The sequence below is a fragment of the Triticum urartu genome, chromosome 5A (genome assembly GCF_056163025.1).
Source record: "Triticum urartu cultivar PI428250 chromosome 5A, HENAU_Tu73, whole genome shotgun sequence".
NCBI lineage: Eukaryota > Viridiplantae > Streptophyta > Magnoliopsida > Poales > Poaceae > Triticum > Triticum urartu.
Genome location: NC_141877.1, coordinates 461,065,245 through 461,082,163, shown reverse-complemented (window position 1 = coordinate 461,082,163; position 16,919 = coordinate 461,065,245). Strand labels below are relative to the sequence as shown.

At 40.3% G+C, this 16,919-nt stretch overlaps 1 protein-coding gene and 1 pseudogene across 11 annotated transcripts in view; one reads left to right on the top strand and one right to left on the bottom strand.

Moving 5' to 3' along the window:
* LOC125509757 (uncharacterized) overlaps positions 1-16,919 on the top strand; it is a 31,436-nt gene that overhangs the window by 9,449 nt on the left and 5,068 nt on the right. For 3 of the 11 annotated variants that reach the window (XR_015604930.1, XM_087526448.1, XM_087526451.1), the window contains exons 1-3: positions 4,445-5,780; positions 6,453-6,588; positions 13,661-13,779. Coding sequence is in view for 6 of the 11 variants with exons in the window: in XM_087526448.1 (XP_087382574.1) it covers positions 5,708-5,780; positions 6,453-6,588; positions 13,661-13,763 (312 nt within the window). In the remaining 5 variants the exon portion in view is untranslated. Of the gene's footprint in view, positions 1-4,444; positions 5,781-6,452; positions 6,589-8,345; positions 8,418-9,414; positions 11,830-13,660; positions 13,780-15,439; positions 15,657-16,919 lie in introns of those variants that run through there. The other 8 variants (XR_015604931.1, XR_015604932.1, XM_087526452.1 and 5 more) reach the window with 7 other exon arrangements.
* Positions 11,663-12,636, bottom strand: LOC125507131 (putative LRR receptor-like serine/threonine-protein kinase At5g10290 pseudogene; annotated as a pseudogene).

The following is a 16,919-nucleotide window of genomic DNA, read 5'->3' as shown; positions in this document are numbered from 1 at the left end:
AGAAAAGATGTGTAGATGGATAGATAGGCCGGCATTTGATTGTTGAGTTGCACGCTTTGTTCCCTACACCTTTTCCCCTGGCCTCTCCCGTGTTTCATACAGAATCTGTTGCATGCCAGATGGACTCTCACTAAAGAAAAGATGTGTAGATGGATAGATAGGCCGACATTTGATTCTTGAGTTGCACGGTTTGTTCCCTATACCTTTTCCCCTGGCCTCTCCTGTGTTTCATACAGAATCTGTTGCATGCCAGATGGACTCCCACTAATGAAAAGATGCGTAGATGGATAGATATGGATAGATAGGCCGGCATTTGATTCTTGAGTTGCACGCTTTGTTCCCTACACCTTTTCCCCTGGCCTCTCCCGTGTTTCATATAGAATCTGTTGCATGGCAGATGGACTCCCACTAAAGAAAATATGTGTAGATGAATATATAGGCCGGCATTTGATTCTTGAGTTGCACGCTTTGTTCCCTACACCTTTCCCCTTGGCCTCTCCCGTGTTTCATATAGAATCTGTTGCATGGCAGATGGACTCCCACTAAAGAAAATATGTGTAGATGGATAGATTGGCCGGCATTTGATTCTTGAGTTGCACACTTTGTTCCCTATACCTTTTCCCCTGGCCTCTCCCGTGTTTCATACATAATCTGTTGCATGCCAGATGGACTCCCACTAAAGAAAAGTGTGTAGATGGATAGATAGGCCGGCCTTTGATTCTTGAGTTGCACGCTTTGTTCCCTACACCTTTCCCCCTGACCTCTCCCGTGTTTCATACAGAAAAGAAGGTGATACTTCCGTTTTTCTTTCTTCCTTTTGCTTGTGCAGCAGAGGGGCCTGGTCGTACCACGTACGGAAAATCAAGATCAGATATGCCAACCGGCCAGGTGGCATCAAATCCTTTAAGGTCCTCGTTTTCCAAAAGGGGGCCAGGTGATCATCATACCTTGTGGACAATGCATGTCCATGATCATATGCTTTGTCATGGTGCAATAGCGATCATTCCTCCTTCGATTTCCCGCATGCATGTATCTTTTCGACGTACGGCTCCTTGTGTTTGTAAAGGTAACCGAACTTGGACTTCACCCTAGGACGAACTTAAAGCCGTACGTCGGCGATTTGTCAACCGGTCGACAACAGAAGATATATGAATCTAGAGATTAATCAGATGCAAACTCGTGTGGCTCCCGACCCATATGCACGTACCATTAAAGTGGAGGAGGAGAGGGAACCAGAGCTAGAAGATGAGAAAGCAAAAGAGGCAGGCATGCGGTCGTTGATCTAGTCTAGGAACAAAGTGTAAAAGGGGCCAGGGAAGGAGAGACAAAGCATATCAAAGTCAGATAGCGGGAAATTTTCTGTGAATGATATGCTTGCACTTTGATAAAGCATGATGTGCACCAGGAGCATGATATCAAAGGGAGAAACAAGGTGCGTGCAAGTGTGCTTGCGTGGTACAGAGAGAGATGGATAGCGAGATAGCTAGGTAGACTTTAGCAAAGGCAGGCAGGACAAGAGCATGCAAGCTACTCCCTCCGTCCCATAGTTAGTGCAGTAGCGATCATTCCTCCCTGTGTCTGTAAAGGTAACCGAACCTAGATTTCACCTAGGATGAATGTAAAGCCGTATGTTGGCGATTTTTCCATTCGGTCGGCAACAGAAGATATATGACCATCTAGAGATTAATCAGATGCGTACTCGTGTGGCTCCCGCCCCATATGCACGTACGATTAAAGCGGAGAGGAAAAGGAACCAGAGCTAGAAGATGAGAAAGCAAAAGAGGCAGGCATGCGGCTGGGGAATTAAAGTAAGACGAAACCACCGTTGATCTAGTCTAGGAACAAAGTGCAAAAGGGTGCAGGGAGGGAGAGACAAAGCATATCAAACTCAGATAATAATGGATAGCGGGAAATTTTCTGTGAATGATATGCTTGCACTTTGATAAAGCATGATGTACACCAGGAGCATGATATCAAAGGAGGAGCATGCTATCAAAGGAAGCGACAAGGTGCGTGCGTGGTACAGAGAGAGATGGATAGCGAGATAGCTAGGTAGGCTTTATCAAAGGTAGGCAGGACAAGAGCTTGCAAGCTACTCCCTCCGTCTCATAATATAAGATCGTTTTGCAAGCTAGACAAGGTGCGTGCAAGTGTGTGTGAGTGGTACAGAGAGATGGATAGCGATATAGCTAGACAGGCTTTATCAAAGGCAGGCAGGACAAGAGCATGCAAGCTACCCCTCCGTTACATAATATAAAATCGTTTTGCAAGCTGTTTTGGCTTACAAAGCGATCTTATATTATAGGACGGAGGGAGTAGTTAGCTTGCCTGCATGCCTGAAGGGCTTGTAGCTATATGCATGTGTACAAGAGCATGCAAGCTACAGCTGTTTTATTAGCTTACAAAGTGATCTTATATTATGGGACAAAGGGAGTAGTTAGCTTGCCTGCATGCCTGAAGGGCTTGCAGCTATATGCATTGGTGCCCATCGATCGCTTGCTTCTGGTGCACAACACACACGATCGAGCTTGAAGACTGTGTGTGTATGCGTGCATGGCATGCTGCCTGATGAGCTAAAAAGAAATGTCTCATCTTTTTGTTATGCCGGCCAAAAGAATTGAAGGTGTAAAGTTGAGATGCTTATGTTACATACATATATGCGTGCATGTGTACTGTATGTATGGACCATGCAAGCATGTATGATGGATCGACCACTCTTTCTCTCTGCTAGCTATATATCTCCTAGCTAGCTAGGTGCTAGGTTGGAATCGATACCTTCCTGGTCTGAATATCGATCATTGGTGCAAATATACCTTCCTGGTCTGTATATCATTGGTGCAAATCTGGCTGGCTAAAGCGAATCAGTAAAGGAATGTTATCAATTGACAAAATAATGTTTATACATAACAATTGACAAAATTGCAGATCACCAGCTCACAAGAATGAGAGAGCACGTGGTGTCCACCTCCTGCTCGGACCACTGCCCTCTCATTATTCTCTCAAATGCCAAGTCTACACGTGCACCGTGTGAGATTCCGGTTCAAGAGCTTCTGACTGAAATTTCCGGGTGCCTCAAGACGGTGCAGTTAGTTTGGACTAGCTAACATGCACGTACACAGCAGCCTCACATCTCGTCGCTTGATTGATTTGGCTGGAACACAACACGCACATAAGATATTTTTGCCTCAACCCGTGGGCTTGCATTTGCATTGATTGATCAAGAGCTTTTAGTACATTTATAGTTAGCGACTCCAGTTAATGCAAGTCTGATGTGCCTATCCGCCTATGTTGGTGTGGGCTTGAACGAGTGGCTTTACTGCCGTGGTTTGTGTCTTTTGGAGTATATATGTTCTCTGGTAGATGAGAATCTGCAACACATAGCGCTATAGGTGAGCATCTAGACGATTCACTTTGTTCTCCTGTAGATGAGCATCTAGACGATTCACTTTGTTTTAATTTCCTGTAGATGAGCATCTAGAAGATTCGCTTTGTTCCCCTGTAGATAGCATCTAGACGGTTCACTTTGTTCTCCTGTAGACGAGCATCTAAACGATTCACTTTGTTCTCCTGTAGATGAGCATCTAAATGACTACTCCCTCCGTTCCAGAATAGATGACTCAACTTTGTACTAACTTTGTGCAAAGTTGAGTCAACTATTTCAGAACGGAGGGAGTAGATAGTTACGATGCATGCTCACTTTGTTCTCCTGTAGATGAGCATCTAAACGACTAAATAGCTACGCGTGTGTACACTTTGCTCTCTTTGTTCACTTTGTTCTCTTGTATCTACAACCAGGAATAAACGCCCTTGAGAGAGTAGGGTATGTATCGCTGTCCGTTTTACATGATCCCTCTCCCCAGCAAAAGAAAAACTAATGAAGAGAAATACACAGTTTTACCAACACCACGTGGCCAGGGCTTGCATGATCCACCTGATTATAGTAAGAAAGCGACCAGATGTTAATTACTCCACCTGATTATAGTAAGAAAGCGACCAGATGTTAATTACTCCGTTCCTGAATATAGGATTTTTTAGAGATTTCAATAGGGACTACATACGGAGCAAAGTGAGTGAATCTACATTTTAAATACGTCTATATACAACCGTATATAGTCCGTATTGAAATCTCTAAAAAGACGGAGAGCTGCTTTGCGACTTAACATGAATAAAAATGGCGAATGATACTAGGCAGTACAAGTGCGATAAATTAGTCCGGCTAGACAGCCAACTGACAAATTTGACTGCCTACGACAACAACATTGAGTTCAATACAAGTGATATAAAGGTGACCGTAACTTAATTACTCTAGATTAACTGCTGGAGTTGCAGCAAAATGCAATACAGAGTCGCGCCAGAAGCCATACTGACTGCTGGAGGTGCCCCTCGCGGACGGGAGAGACTAGTATAAAAGGAGCACCTAGTGTGCAAGAATAGAGAACACATCTCACCCACCCACGCCACTCACTCTCTCACTCCTCTCCACACGGCAACAACAGATAAATCCCCTAGGTTCGCCGGTGAGCGCGGCCGGCGAGAATCCAACTGGGGCGCGAACCGGCGATTGTGAGCACCGCATCGAGGCCGGCTCTGCCACTCGATCCGCATCCTCGTCCATGAAGAACTGGTAACCTGAATCAAAAGGAACCCAACTTCAGAAACTAGCTGCAGCGTAGACATCAAGCAAGGGTACCACATCGCAGCGTAGACATAGTCGCCTGGCTACCGGATCCATTCTGGGCTCTGTTTGGGGTGAAGGCGATGCTTAATGACAGTCGTCGTGTCCTAGGCAAAGACGATGCTTAATGGCCAGCGTAGACATAGTCGCCTGGCTCTTCTAAGACACCACGACTGTCATTAAGCATCATCTTCACTTCAAACAGAGCCGAGGTTGAGCAGCAGGACATCCTCCATGCATGTAAGCTCCCAATACTTCATAGAGACATAAGATTTTTTGTGGATGGATGCAGGGGGAGACAGATTTTCATCGCCTGTTTTTGACTTTTTTTACGGTTGTTCTTGGTCTCTATGGCTCCACTAGGTTTGGAGAAGGAAGAAAGGCAGCATTAGTAGTGTGTGAGACATGGTGGTGGGGCTTTGACCTTTCTTTCTTTTTTGATCCGGGTTTTGACCTCTCCCATGTTGCGTTTTTATATACCATTCTAGTTTCTTCTTTTAATTTCCCAAAAAATAACTAGTTGGCACGTAGTCGCTACATTATAATATAAATTTAAGCCATCGACCATCTGCTCTGATTTACGGAGTACTTGCTTTCCGGTTGTAGTATTTATCATACTCCCTCCATTCTAAAAATACAGTGCATATTTTGTTTTCTAAAAGCCAAGAAAAATTATCGACATCGACAATACAAATTAGTATCATTAAATTCATCATGAAGTGTACTTTATATTTTATTTATTCAGTACTTTAGATATTAATATGCTAAAAACTTGGTCAAACATAGAAACATTTGACTTTGAAAAAACAAAATATGCACTATATTGTTGAAGGGGGGAGTACTATTCTCAGTTGATGTCATCATCTGCTGTGTTTCGTATGCCCTTTATTTTGATCCACAATAATGCAGGTATTTGGCAGACTGGCACTGACACATTCCTCTGTTCTGTGAAGCAAACAGAGTTAAGATTATAATCAGCAGCGATCCTTTGTTCTTCTATCCAGAAAAAGCTGATATCAGCTTTCGGAAACCATGAAGCTAGCTTATGAATTAATCTTCCTGGGGTTCTTACAGTCTGTTGCATATCAGATGTTTGATCAAGAGGGTAAGAACTTTACACTGGGTTTTTTGACCATCAGCACATAAAGTAACTGGACAAGTGAACTGCATATTCAGTTTGAGAATTTTGACCAGAAGATGTCACACATTAGTAGTGACGCAAAAAAAAGTGATGTAGAATAGACTTTTCTTTTCAAGGGGCTGCAGAATACTCTTTCGACAATATAAACACTTAACTGGATTTTGGATCCCCGCACGTGTCGTTGTCAATTGTGTGAATTAGCAATGTCGAGAAAACAACCATAAGAAGAGATGAATGCATATCCTTTTTTTGGTGTGAAATCACAGCATTTTCATTCTAGTGCCCTGGTGCACATTCGCTTCGCGCAATGGGATAGTCTTTAAAAATGCAGACACTTAAGCATGAGCTTCTGAGTGGTAGAACAAGCTTAAGCATGAGCTTCCCTTGGTTATCCTGAGGGCAGAGAATAAACATCTTAATCAGTTTTTTTATGGTTCTTAATCAGTTTATTGCCTGACCTGACCTTTTCGTGTTATATGTTTTACGATTGTATTATATCTTTTTGCAAGCTCTACATCAGTTACGGTCCATATTAAACATGCAATAGATGTTCGCCAGAACTATTCACCAAACTTAATAGTTCTCTTTGATTGAGTATCTACCTTTTATTTACTAATAAAACTTGCCTTTCTCCAGTCCAGGCTCTGTTTGAGGTGAAGATGCTGCTTAATGACAGTCGTGGTGTCCTAGAAGACTGGAATCGCCATCTAGATACTGCATGTAGTACTATTGCTATTGTCATGTGTGATCCTGACGGCAACGTGGTCGAAATGTAAGTGAAGCCTAACCTAATCATCTCTTGTGTAATTGCACTAAACCAGTCCCTGCCAAAGGCAGTTACAGTATGTTTACATTCTATCCTTTGAACAGAGGAAATAATCTCGCACATTTTGAGTAAAGTATACCCTTTGTGTCTGATACCAACTTTTCCTTGATACACAGAGGATCTCAACATCCTCCCTTGTAGTGTCAGTTAATTTAGTTGCTCGGCGAGGTGACAACATCAATACCTGATTGACAGACGTAGTATATGTTTTGGCCAAACGAAGTTGTTCGTTTCAACTGGTCTGAGCTTTTCTACTTTTATGTTCATGTTCAAATTTCAATCATACTTTGCCTAGTTTGTCCACAAAATCCAGTGAGCCTTGTAAGCCTAGTTTGTGTTTTATAGTTTTTTGTCTTTTTGTTGATAGAGTTTGTGCCTGTATTTTTTTTCTCGGAAAGGGCTTGTGCTTGTTTTGTTTTTTAATAACAAAATTAAAAAGGTTGTCCCTGTTAGTCATACTCATATCCAATAATCATGCGTGATGAATTCTAGGTTGATGTGAAGCGTGTAATTTGCACTGATTTATTAGTTAATTAACTTTCAAAAATCCAACTGAAAAATATTTTTTAAAAATCTCTGGTGCATTTGTCATCCTCTGGTCCCTAAGGCCCAACGCTCCTCAGACATGCATTTTCATCTTCGAGTCAACGAATCCTGCTCTTTCTCTTGGATTCTCAACTCACTTTTTCTACCACCACGGTCTAAGAAGCTGGAATCATTGAGGGTACTCCTAATGCTTGGCTCTCACAGTAGCATGGTATCATTGGCAAAATGCCAAGGTGGCATTGTATTTAAAGAAAAGAGAGAGAGGGGAGTTGTATGATAGTGGAGATATGGCTCTTGGCTGGTTTTCCTATGCAGTGTAATATACTTTTGTGTGACATATCTCCGTATTTTTCACTCCTTACCTTCTCTTCTGAATTACGCCACAAGATTGAGATATAAATATAACCCCTGAATTAATTAAATGCAATATCATTTAGATACAATATCTAAGATATAATGCATTGTGGTGTTTGTCTCTAAAGCAAATCTACTACCCACAAGGTTGCGCGTAGTGTGCATAGTATCATAGATAACCTCATTTACTGTTTTGTACGACACGTATTAACACGCCATTTATTATACTATGGTATCATATCATGACATCGAATCATTTCTTCCTTCATTTAATTGTATGACACCCCATCTAAATTGCCTAGTGTACATGCATGATACTTCATATGATACTCCAACTATGGGAAGTCTAAAGCGTTAAGACCCAATACATTGGGAGTGCCCTTATGGGACACACCCTCAACGGCCTGTACCCCGAAACATTTGCTTCCAGCAAACCATTAACGATGGGTAACGTTTGCCTTAAAAACATACGGCACACATTACACGTCCATGATATTCAACATCCCACGCCAGCAGGGCCTCCCTGCATTAAATCTCCCTATAGTACGCCGGGTATATTGGTGTTCATGTGTGTGTATCCTCAACGAAATTGTGTATGGCATCCATTCCCAGTCCAGACATAATGGTAAAAATATAAGGAGCATTTGTTATCGGTGCAAAACATCATGCTCGTCATTATAATCGCTAGTTTCATATTTTTTTGGTCACAAGGGTGTTTTCTTATCATCTATTACTATGTTTGTAATAGCATGTACATGTGTTCACAAGACTATTGGCTTAGCTTCTCATTTCTGAATTTGTAGAAGCTTGAGTTCGTCGGGGTTAAGTGGAATCTTGTCGCCCAGCATTGCGAAGTTGACAACACTACAATGACTGTAAGATCAAGCATCAATTACTTATGGAATATATGATTTTTTCCTCATGAAAATGGTATATTGATAGATATTCATTAAAAATGGTTTTACTATCGTTATTGTCATATATCTTCGGTTCAGGTTTTTAGATGATAATAATACAACTGGAGAAATAACACAGGAGATTGGGAATCTTTTAAGTTTGACAACTCTTAAACTTGAAAATAATCAATTCAATGGCTCAATATCCGATTTTCTTGAGCGCATTTCGAAACTGCAAAATTTGTAAGTCAGACCATGACTTGCTTTATCTCTTAGTATTACAATTAACTAATAAACATAAGGGTGTGGTAATTTCAATAGGGTTCTCAGCCAAAATCCTCTAAGTGGAAATATTCCAATCTCTTTGTCAAATATATTCCATCATTGAATTCCATGCTTATACAATAAGAAAAATGACTGAATGTTATTGTTGTCATTGCAAGCCTTGTATTTATTTTAATAAGCAAATAACCACTTAAATTGTGGTTTACACTTAATGTCATGCAAAGGAAACATCAACAATACAAGTAATCCAGAAACCTACATGACAATCTATATGGAACCCAACATTCGGATTGAAAAACACATGCTTGCATTTCATACTTAACATTTATTAATAGGCGGATCAAGAAAATCCACCATAAAGGTGGTTCTCGGAAGCATTGGTGGAGCAATAGTTGTTGTTGCTATGTTTGCTCTAATCTTGCGAAGCATGCCTTGCCGATGTGATTTATTTTTTATGTTCCAAGTTAGTTAGGATTAGGGGTAAAGTATTTTTGTTAATGCATGTTTACCATATTGAAATTTTCACCATGAAAATATTTTTTCATCTATTATAGTGGAATTCTACAAAGAAAGGCTTTTTTTATCAACTAAGGACATGATAAACATGTAAATTAAATTCAACATGAGCATTGTCTCAACCTAGATCTTGGGCCGGCACAATAATTCTCATTGCATCATCTCATGATTGCAGCAAGAAATTTGAGTAAAGAAAATTTTCTTGGCAAGGGCTCTTTAACTGAGGTTTACAAAGGAGTTCTTCCAGGCCGAGACAATAAGGCGGTTGCCATCAAACAAATGGTTAAAGTAGAAAATTATAGACATGACAGGGCTTTCAAATAAGAAGCTAAAGTTATAAGTGTGGCTGTCCATGGGAACTTACTAAAATTGATAGGGTATTGCATGGCACAAGGGAGTGCTTCTTGGTTTAGAAAGTAATATCACATTGCCAGTAGATTCTTTTCTTATATATTTTTCTATGCACATATCTTGTTGATGGCTTTTGCTCAGTTGAACTATTCAGTCTATTAGTTTTGGCAGACACAATGTCTTATTTTTGTGGATGATGAAATATAAATCTCTGACATCGTCAAAAGTAAAGATAATTGAATTATCTCTACTTGTATGAGACACAAAATAATAACAAGAAAGTCATTCTTGGATAATATTATATCATTATAGTTTGCTTCGAACTATCGTCGATGAAACTAATGAAATCACATAAATATGAGGGTATAAAACTAAATGAACCAACATTGGATTGGAAAGAAGAATGAAAATTGCTCTTGGCACTGCCCTTGGTTTGGGATACCTTCATGATAACTGTAACTCCCTGATTATCCACGGTAATATCAAGGTTGTCAATGTCCCGCTCGATGGAAATTTTGAAGTTGTGCTAGGATACTTTGGACTGCCAAAGTTAATGGACCAAGGGAAGGAAATAATGACGATAGAGAGATCCAGGGAACATTGGGCTACATGGCTCTAGAGTACAGGAAAGACATCAACGAAAACCGACATAAATGGATATAGTGTCTTGGTGTTAGAAATTGTGACGGGAAAGGGTCCAGGCTTCCATGGTAATGTAAGATTCTCTATCCTACTTTTATTTACAAGTACTTGTGAAAACAAGAAAAATGATATTAATTTAGCTCATGAAATTGGAGTTGTAGAAGCAATTTTATGCTGAGTTTTTGCACGGGCTAGTTATATAATATTAACGCTCATCAATAACTACAGATGTAGTTTGAGTTGAAGTTTTCCAAGAAAACAATGTATTAAATACTTTGTGATCTGACTAAAACGACAAACCATGAGCCAAAAGTAAGAAAGAATTAATTCACATGATTTAGTTCACACAATTTTAATTGATTTCAGTAGGATAATAATTATTAATTTGTCTGATAAAACTGGAAAAAATGTCGACACGGACACATGAGATTAGGGATTAGCACTTGAGAGGTTTCTTTCTGTTGAGAGTTTAGGGCTTTTGGTATGATAGGGCTTTAGTCCCGTATAAGGTCACTCCGACTTTTATCTAAGTATGTTAAGAGTCCAAGTCTATTAGGAGTGCTTTTAAGAGTTTCTTACCTTTCAAGTCATTGTAAACTATGGTTATATATTCATAGAGATTGTTACTTCAAAAATCAAGTAATGAATTAAACCCAAAGTAATCTGAGTCACAGTCTGATTGTTGTTGTTATCAATCCCTAACTCCGGGACACCACACGATCTCCGGTCGAGCACCCATACAACCTGAGACCGGGGACGGAGGCTATGTCATCCTCGAGTTCTAACACTTTATTTGTTAGAATGATAGTATTATCTACTTAGGCACCTTAGAGAACATGTGAAGTAGTGCTCTCTTTGTGGAAATGGTCACCCAGAAAAATAAGTGAGATATTTTGAAATTTGTAGAGGCTAAAGAAAACTCTTTTAAAATGATACAGTCATTGTTAAATTTAGTCACATGTGGCCTAGATACTACACACCATGTTGCTGAAACAAATTCTTAGTTTTTGCTCATAAGATAAATTGTTAGATATGTTCTATTTTTACTCTGTACATTGGTGAATACACATAGTTTGCTAGACTGTCATGATCTCCAATACAAATTTTTTACCACTTATTTTCAAATTTGTATGTTCACACAAAATAATTAAAAAATGGATTTAGTTTTTTAGATTTATCATACAAATTAATAATTGTTATCATACTGAAATCAATTAAAATTGTGCAAGCTAAATCATGTAAATCAATTCTTTCTTACTTTTGGCTCCTGTTTTGTTGTTTTGGTCATATCGTAAAGTATTTAATAATTGTTTTCTTGGAAAAATTTGCTCGAACTACATCTGTAATAATTGATGAACTGTAATATTATATAACTAGCCTGTGTGGAAAAACTCAGCATGAAATCGCTTCTACTACTCCGATTTCACAAACTAAATTAATATCATTTTCCTCATGTTTACACTAGTACTTATAAATAAAAATAGGATAGAGAAGCTTAGATTAACATGGAAGTCTGAACCCTTTCCCGTCACAATCTCTAATATCAAGACACCATATCCATATATGTCGATTTTTGTTGATGTCTTTCCTGTACTCTAGAGCCATGTAGCCCAATGTTCCCGGGATCTCTATCATCATTATTTCCTTCCCTTGGTCCATTAACTTTGGCAGTCCAAAGTCTCCAAACACAACTTCAAAATTTCCATCAAGCAGGACATTGGTAGCCTTGATATCACCATGGATAATCGAGGGGTTGCAGTTATCATGAAGGTATTCCAAACCACGGGCAATGCCAAGAGCAATTTTCATTCTTCTTGTTCAATCAAATGTTGGTTTATTTGGTTTTAAACCTGCATATCTATGTGATTATCTAAACTAGAAGAAAGTCTCAAATTCTCCATGAAAGGATAAACCAAGAAGTGATCCCTTGGTGCCATGCAATACTCAATCAATTTTAGTAAGTTCTTGTGGATAGTCACACTTATAACTTCAGCCTCTCATTTGAAAGCCATATCATGTCCATGATTCTCTACTTTAGCCAATCGTTTGACGACAATCGCTTTATTGTCTCGGCCTGGAAGAACTCCTTTGTAAACCTTAGTGAAAGAGCCCTTTCCAAGATTTTTTAACTCAAATTTATTTTTGCAATCATGAGATGGTGCAACAAGAATTATTGTGCCGACCCAAGATCTGGCTTAGAGCATGCTCATCTTAAATTTAATTTACATGTTTATCATGTCCTTAGTTGAAAAAAGCCTTTCTTTGTGGAATTCCACTAAAATAGATGGGAAATTATTTTCATGGTGAAAATTTCAATACAGTAAACATGCATGAACAAAAATAATTTTACCCCTAATGCTAACTAACCCGGAACATCAAAAAACAAATCACTCCAGCAAGGCATTCTTCGCAAGATTAGAAAACACATAGCAACACGGAGAACTATTGCTCCACCAATGCTTCTGACAACCACTTTTATGGTGGATTTTCTTGATCCACCTATTAATAAATGTTTAGTATGAAATGCAAACATGTGTTTTTCAATCCGAATGTTGGGTTCCATATCGATTGTCGTGTAGGTTTCTGGATTACTTGTATTGTTGATGTTTCCTTTGCATGACATTAAGTGTGAACCACAATTTAAGTGGTTGACGGTATAGCTAGAAGCCTAGAACCACATGATTACACTCATTATGTTAATTGCAGGAGTGCATAAAATTCCTTATTCAATGTAATATAGAAATTGTATAGAGGTTGTCTCAACTAATTCGGATTGGAGAGATTATTAAAGTTCAGGTAGGCCATACTTTTATAGGGACACATGTAGTTGTTCAGGTATTTTACCACTAAGATTGTTTTATGCCAGATTGTTACAAAACACAAACCATAGATCATCACATAATTGAGTTCAAATGGTCTTATTCGCTTATTAAAATGAATACAAGGCTTGCAATGACAACAATAACATTTAGTCAGTTTTCTGCTTATATCAGCATGGAAAGGAAAACTTACATGGAATTCAAAAATGTAATATTTGACAAAGAGATTAGAATATTTCCACTTAGAAGATTTTGGCTCAGATCCCTATTGAAGTTACCACACCCTTATGTTTGTTAGTGTACCGTAATTCTAAGAGATAACACAAGTCATAGTCTGCCTTATAGATTTTGCAGTTCTGAAAAGCGGCCAAGAGAATCGGATATTGAGCCACTGAATTGATTATTTTCAAGTTTAAGATTTGTCAGACTTGAAAGATTCCCAATCTCCTATGGTATTCCTTCAATTATATTGTTATCATCTAAAAACCTGAAATGAAGATATGTGACAATAACGATAACAAAACCATTTTTATTGGAGATCTATCTGTACACCATTTTCATGAGGAACAAATCATAGATTTCATAACTAATTAATGCTTGATCTTGCAGGCATTATTGTGTTGTCAAATTCACAATGCTGGGCGAGAAGATTCCACGTAACTCTACGAGCTCAAGCTTCTACAAATTAAGAAACAAGAAGCTAAGCCAATAGTCTTGTGAACACACAGGTACGTGCTATTGCAAACTTAGCAATAGATGATAAGCAAACACCCTTGTGGACCGTAAATTATATGAAAACTAGCGATTATAATGACGGGCATGATGTTTTGGCACCGATAACATATGCTCTCTATATCTTGCCATTAAGTATGGACTGGTAATGCATGCCATTGACATTTTCATTGAGGATACACGCACATGAACACCAATATACTTGGCGTACTATAGGGAGATTTAATGTGAGGGACCCTAGCGTGGGATGTTGAATATATATCATGGATGCGTAACGTATGTCGTATGTTTTTAAGGCAAAAGTTACCCATGGTTACTGGTTTGTTCGAAGCAAATGTTTCTTGGTACATACGAGAGTTTATCTCATATGGGCACTCCCAATATATTGGGTCTTAATGCTTTAGACCTCCCGTAGTTGGAGTATCATATGAAGTATCATGCATGCCGACTAGACAATTTAGATGGGATGACATACAACTAAATAAGGAAAGAAGGATATAATAGTATGACATGACATTATAATATCTCTCTACTCCTATGGAGTTGGTATTTTCGCCTCACATCCCATCCTCCTCCCACCGCTCCTATATTTCGCCTGACTGTATTCCACGCCCACCTTTCACAGCAGCCAACTTTGGCCGGCACGTTAACCCAACGCACGCCCTGGACCTCGATCCCGATGACATAAGGGTCTTGCCGTCGCCTGCACCTCCTCGATGCCCACACGCCGCCGTCCTCTCCTCATGGCCAACGACTACCAGCCTCTGGACCAAGACCCCCTACCGCCCCCAAATTGCCATTCCCTCCTCTCGAACCTTGGCGCCGCCATCTCCGAGACCGCCGCCACACGGGAGGCACCTCTGCACTTTGTCATGACCTCCTACCAATGGCGGAGCTGGGGGTATTCCTGGGTATTCCCTGGAGTACCAAAGAATTTTGTGCAAAAAAAAATTACTACATATATCAATATACGATGTAGACTTACTTGGCCCAGCCAATGGCCCAATGCCCAGCCCAAACACAGCAACGCAATGACGCGGGGCGCCAGGCATGAGCGACCGGGTGTCTGGTCTCGCGCGTGAGTAGCAGACCGAAATCGAATGCCCTTTCCCCTTCCCCTAACCTAGCGCTAGCTGAGGCTCCGGCGGCGGCAGCGAGCGATTCTGGTCCGGCGGCCGGCCTTCTCCTCTCGCCTCTCCCTCAGTTCCTCCCCTCCCCTCCGGCCATCTTCCTCCCCTTCCCAGCTCCCCTCTCCTCCGTCCGGCCCTCTCCTCCGCGGCTCCGCCAAGCGCCAGAACGGAAGGCCGCCAGTTTGCCTCCGGCTTCCCCAGCGCGGCGGCTGCCGGCATCGCCCTCCGTCCAGCAGCAGCAGGCAGCAGGTCCGGCGACAGCGTCGTCCAGCAGCAGCAGGCAGCAGGTCCAGCCTCGGTTCCTCACTTCCTCTGTTTCTTTCCCTCTGTTTCTAACAAATCTGTAGTTTATTCAGTGAGTGCTTGTAAATTTAAATATAGTAAACTGAAATTGCAATAACTTCCTTTACTATGTGATTCGTTTCTTGTTTACTATGAAAATTGAAGTGTTTGTCCCATGTACATTAGGCCATGCCACATTGTCCCTGTCACTGATTTCTATTTTGTTTATGTGATTGTCATGCAGATGAAGAACAAGGGTGTTACCATATTTGAAATGTGGGACAAATCTTCAAAGACAAGGAAAATAACTCCTACATCCACACCAACTTCTCTTTCCGTTGAGGTCGAGAGCAATCTGCAGCTAGCACTAGTGCAAATACATGACGAAGCTCCATAACCGGAGAGGTAGACAACTCCAATTGTAGAAGATGATGAAGCGGTCGATGAAGATGATGAATCAATGCCCCAATTTGAAGCAGATTTGGCAGCTCTGGAACGTGATCCCGGCAAGCGACTTCCCATATCTTCATATCATGCCAATGACCAAGATAGAGTTAGAAGGAGATACATTGACTTGGGTGCTTGTCAACCAAAGGATCATAAGTTTGAGATCAGAGATTTTAGTGGACATCCCCGTCGCTTTTGCCCTACTTGGTTTAAGGATTATAAGTGGCTTGAGTATAGTGTGCAAGAAGAGGCTGCTTTCTGCTTTGTTTGCTACTTGTTCAAGGATAAAACAAAAAGTCCCGGAGGAGATGCATTCGTGAACGGTGGGTTTAATAATTGGAACTTGAAAGCTAGATTGAAGAGGCATATTGGTGCTGTTAGTAGTGCTCATGCTGAAGCTCAAGAAAAGTATGATATGTTCACTACACCTACAACATCAATTAGGGAGTCCATTGCTTCAAACACCACACAGTACAAGGTTCTATATAAGCTCCGTGTGACATGGACACTCACATGTTTAAGATTCCTATTGCACCAAGGTTTGGCATTTAGAGGACATGATGAAAGTGATGACTCACTAAATAAAGGAAATTTCCTTGAGCTTTTAAATTGGCTAGCAGGAAACTTTGAAGAGGTTGATAGGGTGGTTATAAAGAATGCTCCACAAAATTGTAAGATGACTTGCCATGATATACAACAAGAGTTGATCAAATGTTGTGCCCAGCTGACTACTAAACTAGTCATTGAAGATCTTGATGGTGGACATTTTGCAGTACTTGCAGATGAGTCTAGTGATATGTACCAGAATGAACAACTAGCTGTTTACTTGCGTTATGTGGATAAGAAAGGATGGACAGTTGTGAGATTTCTTGGTCTTGCCCATGTTGAAGACACTTCCTCTTTAACACTTAAAGCTGCAATTGAGGACATGCTTATGGCATACAATTTGAGCTTTGCAATGGTCCGTGGGCAAGGATATGATGGGGCTAGTAATATGAAAGGTAATGCTAATGGCATGAAGAAACTAATTATGGATGAGTCTCCTTATGCCTATTATGTCCATTGCTTTGCCCTTCAACTACAATTAACTCTTGTTGCTGTTGCAAAGGAGAGTGGTGACTGTAATTGGTTCTTTCAACAGCTGGCATGTTTGCTAAATGTTCTAGGCTATTCTTGTAAAAAGATGAGAATGCTTCGAATAGCTCAAGCTGAGAAACTTATTGCTGCATTAGAGTTGGAAGAAGTAGAAACCGGGACGGGTTTGAATCAAGAAATGG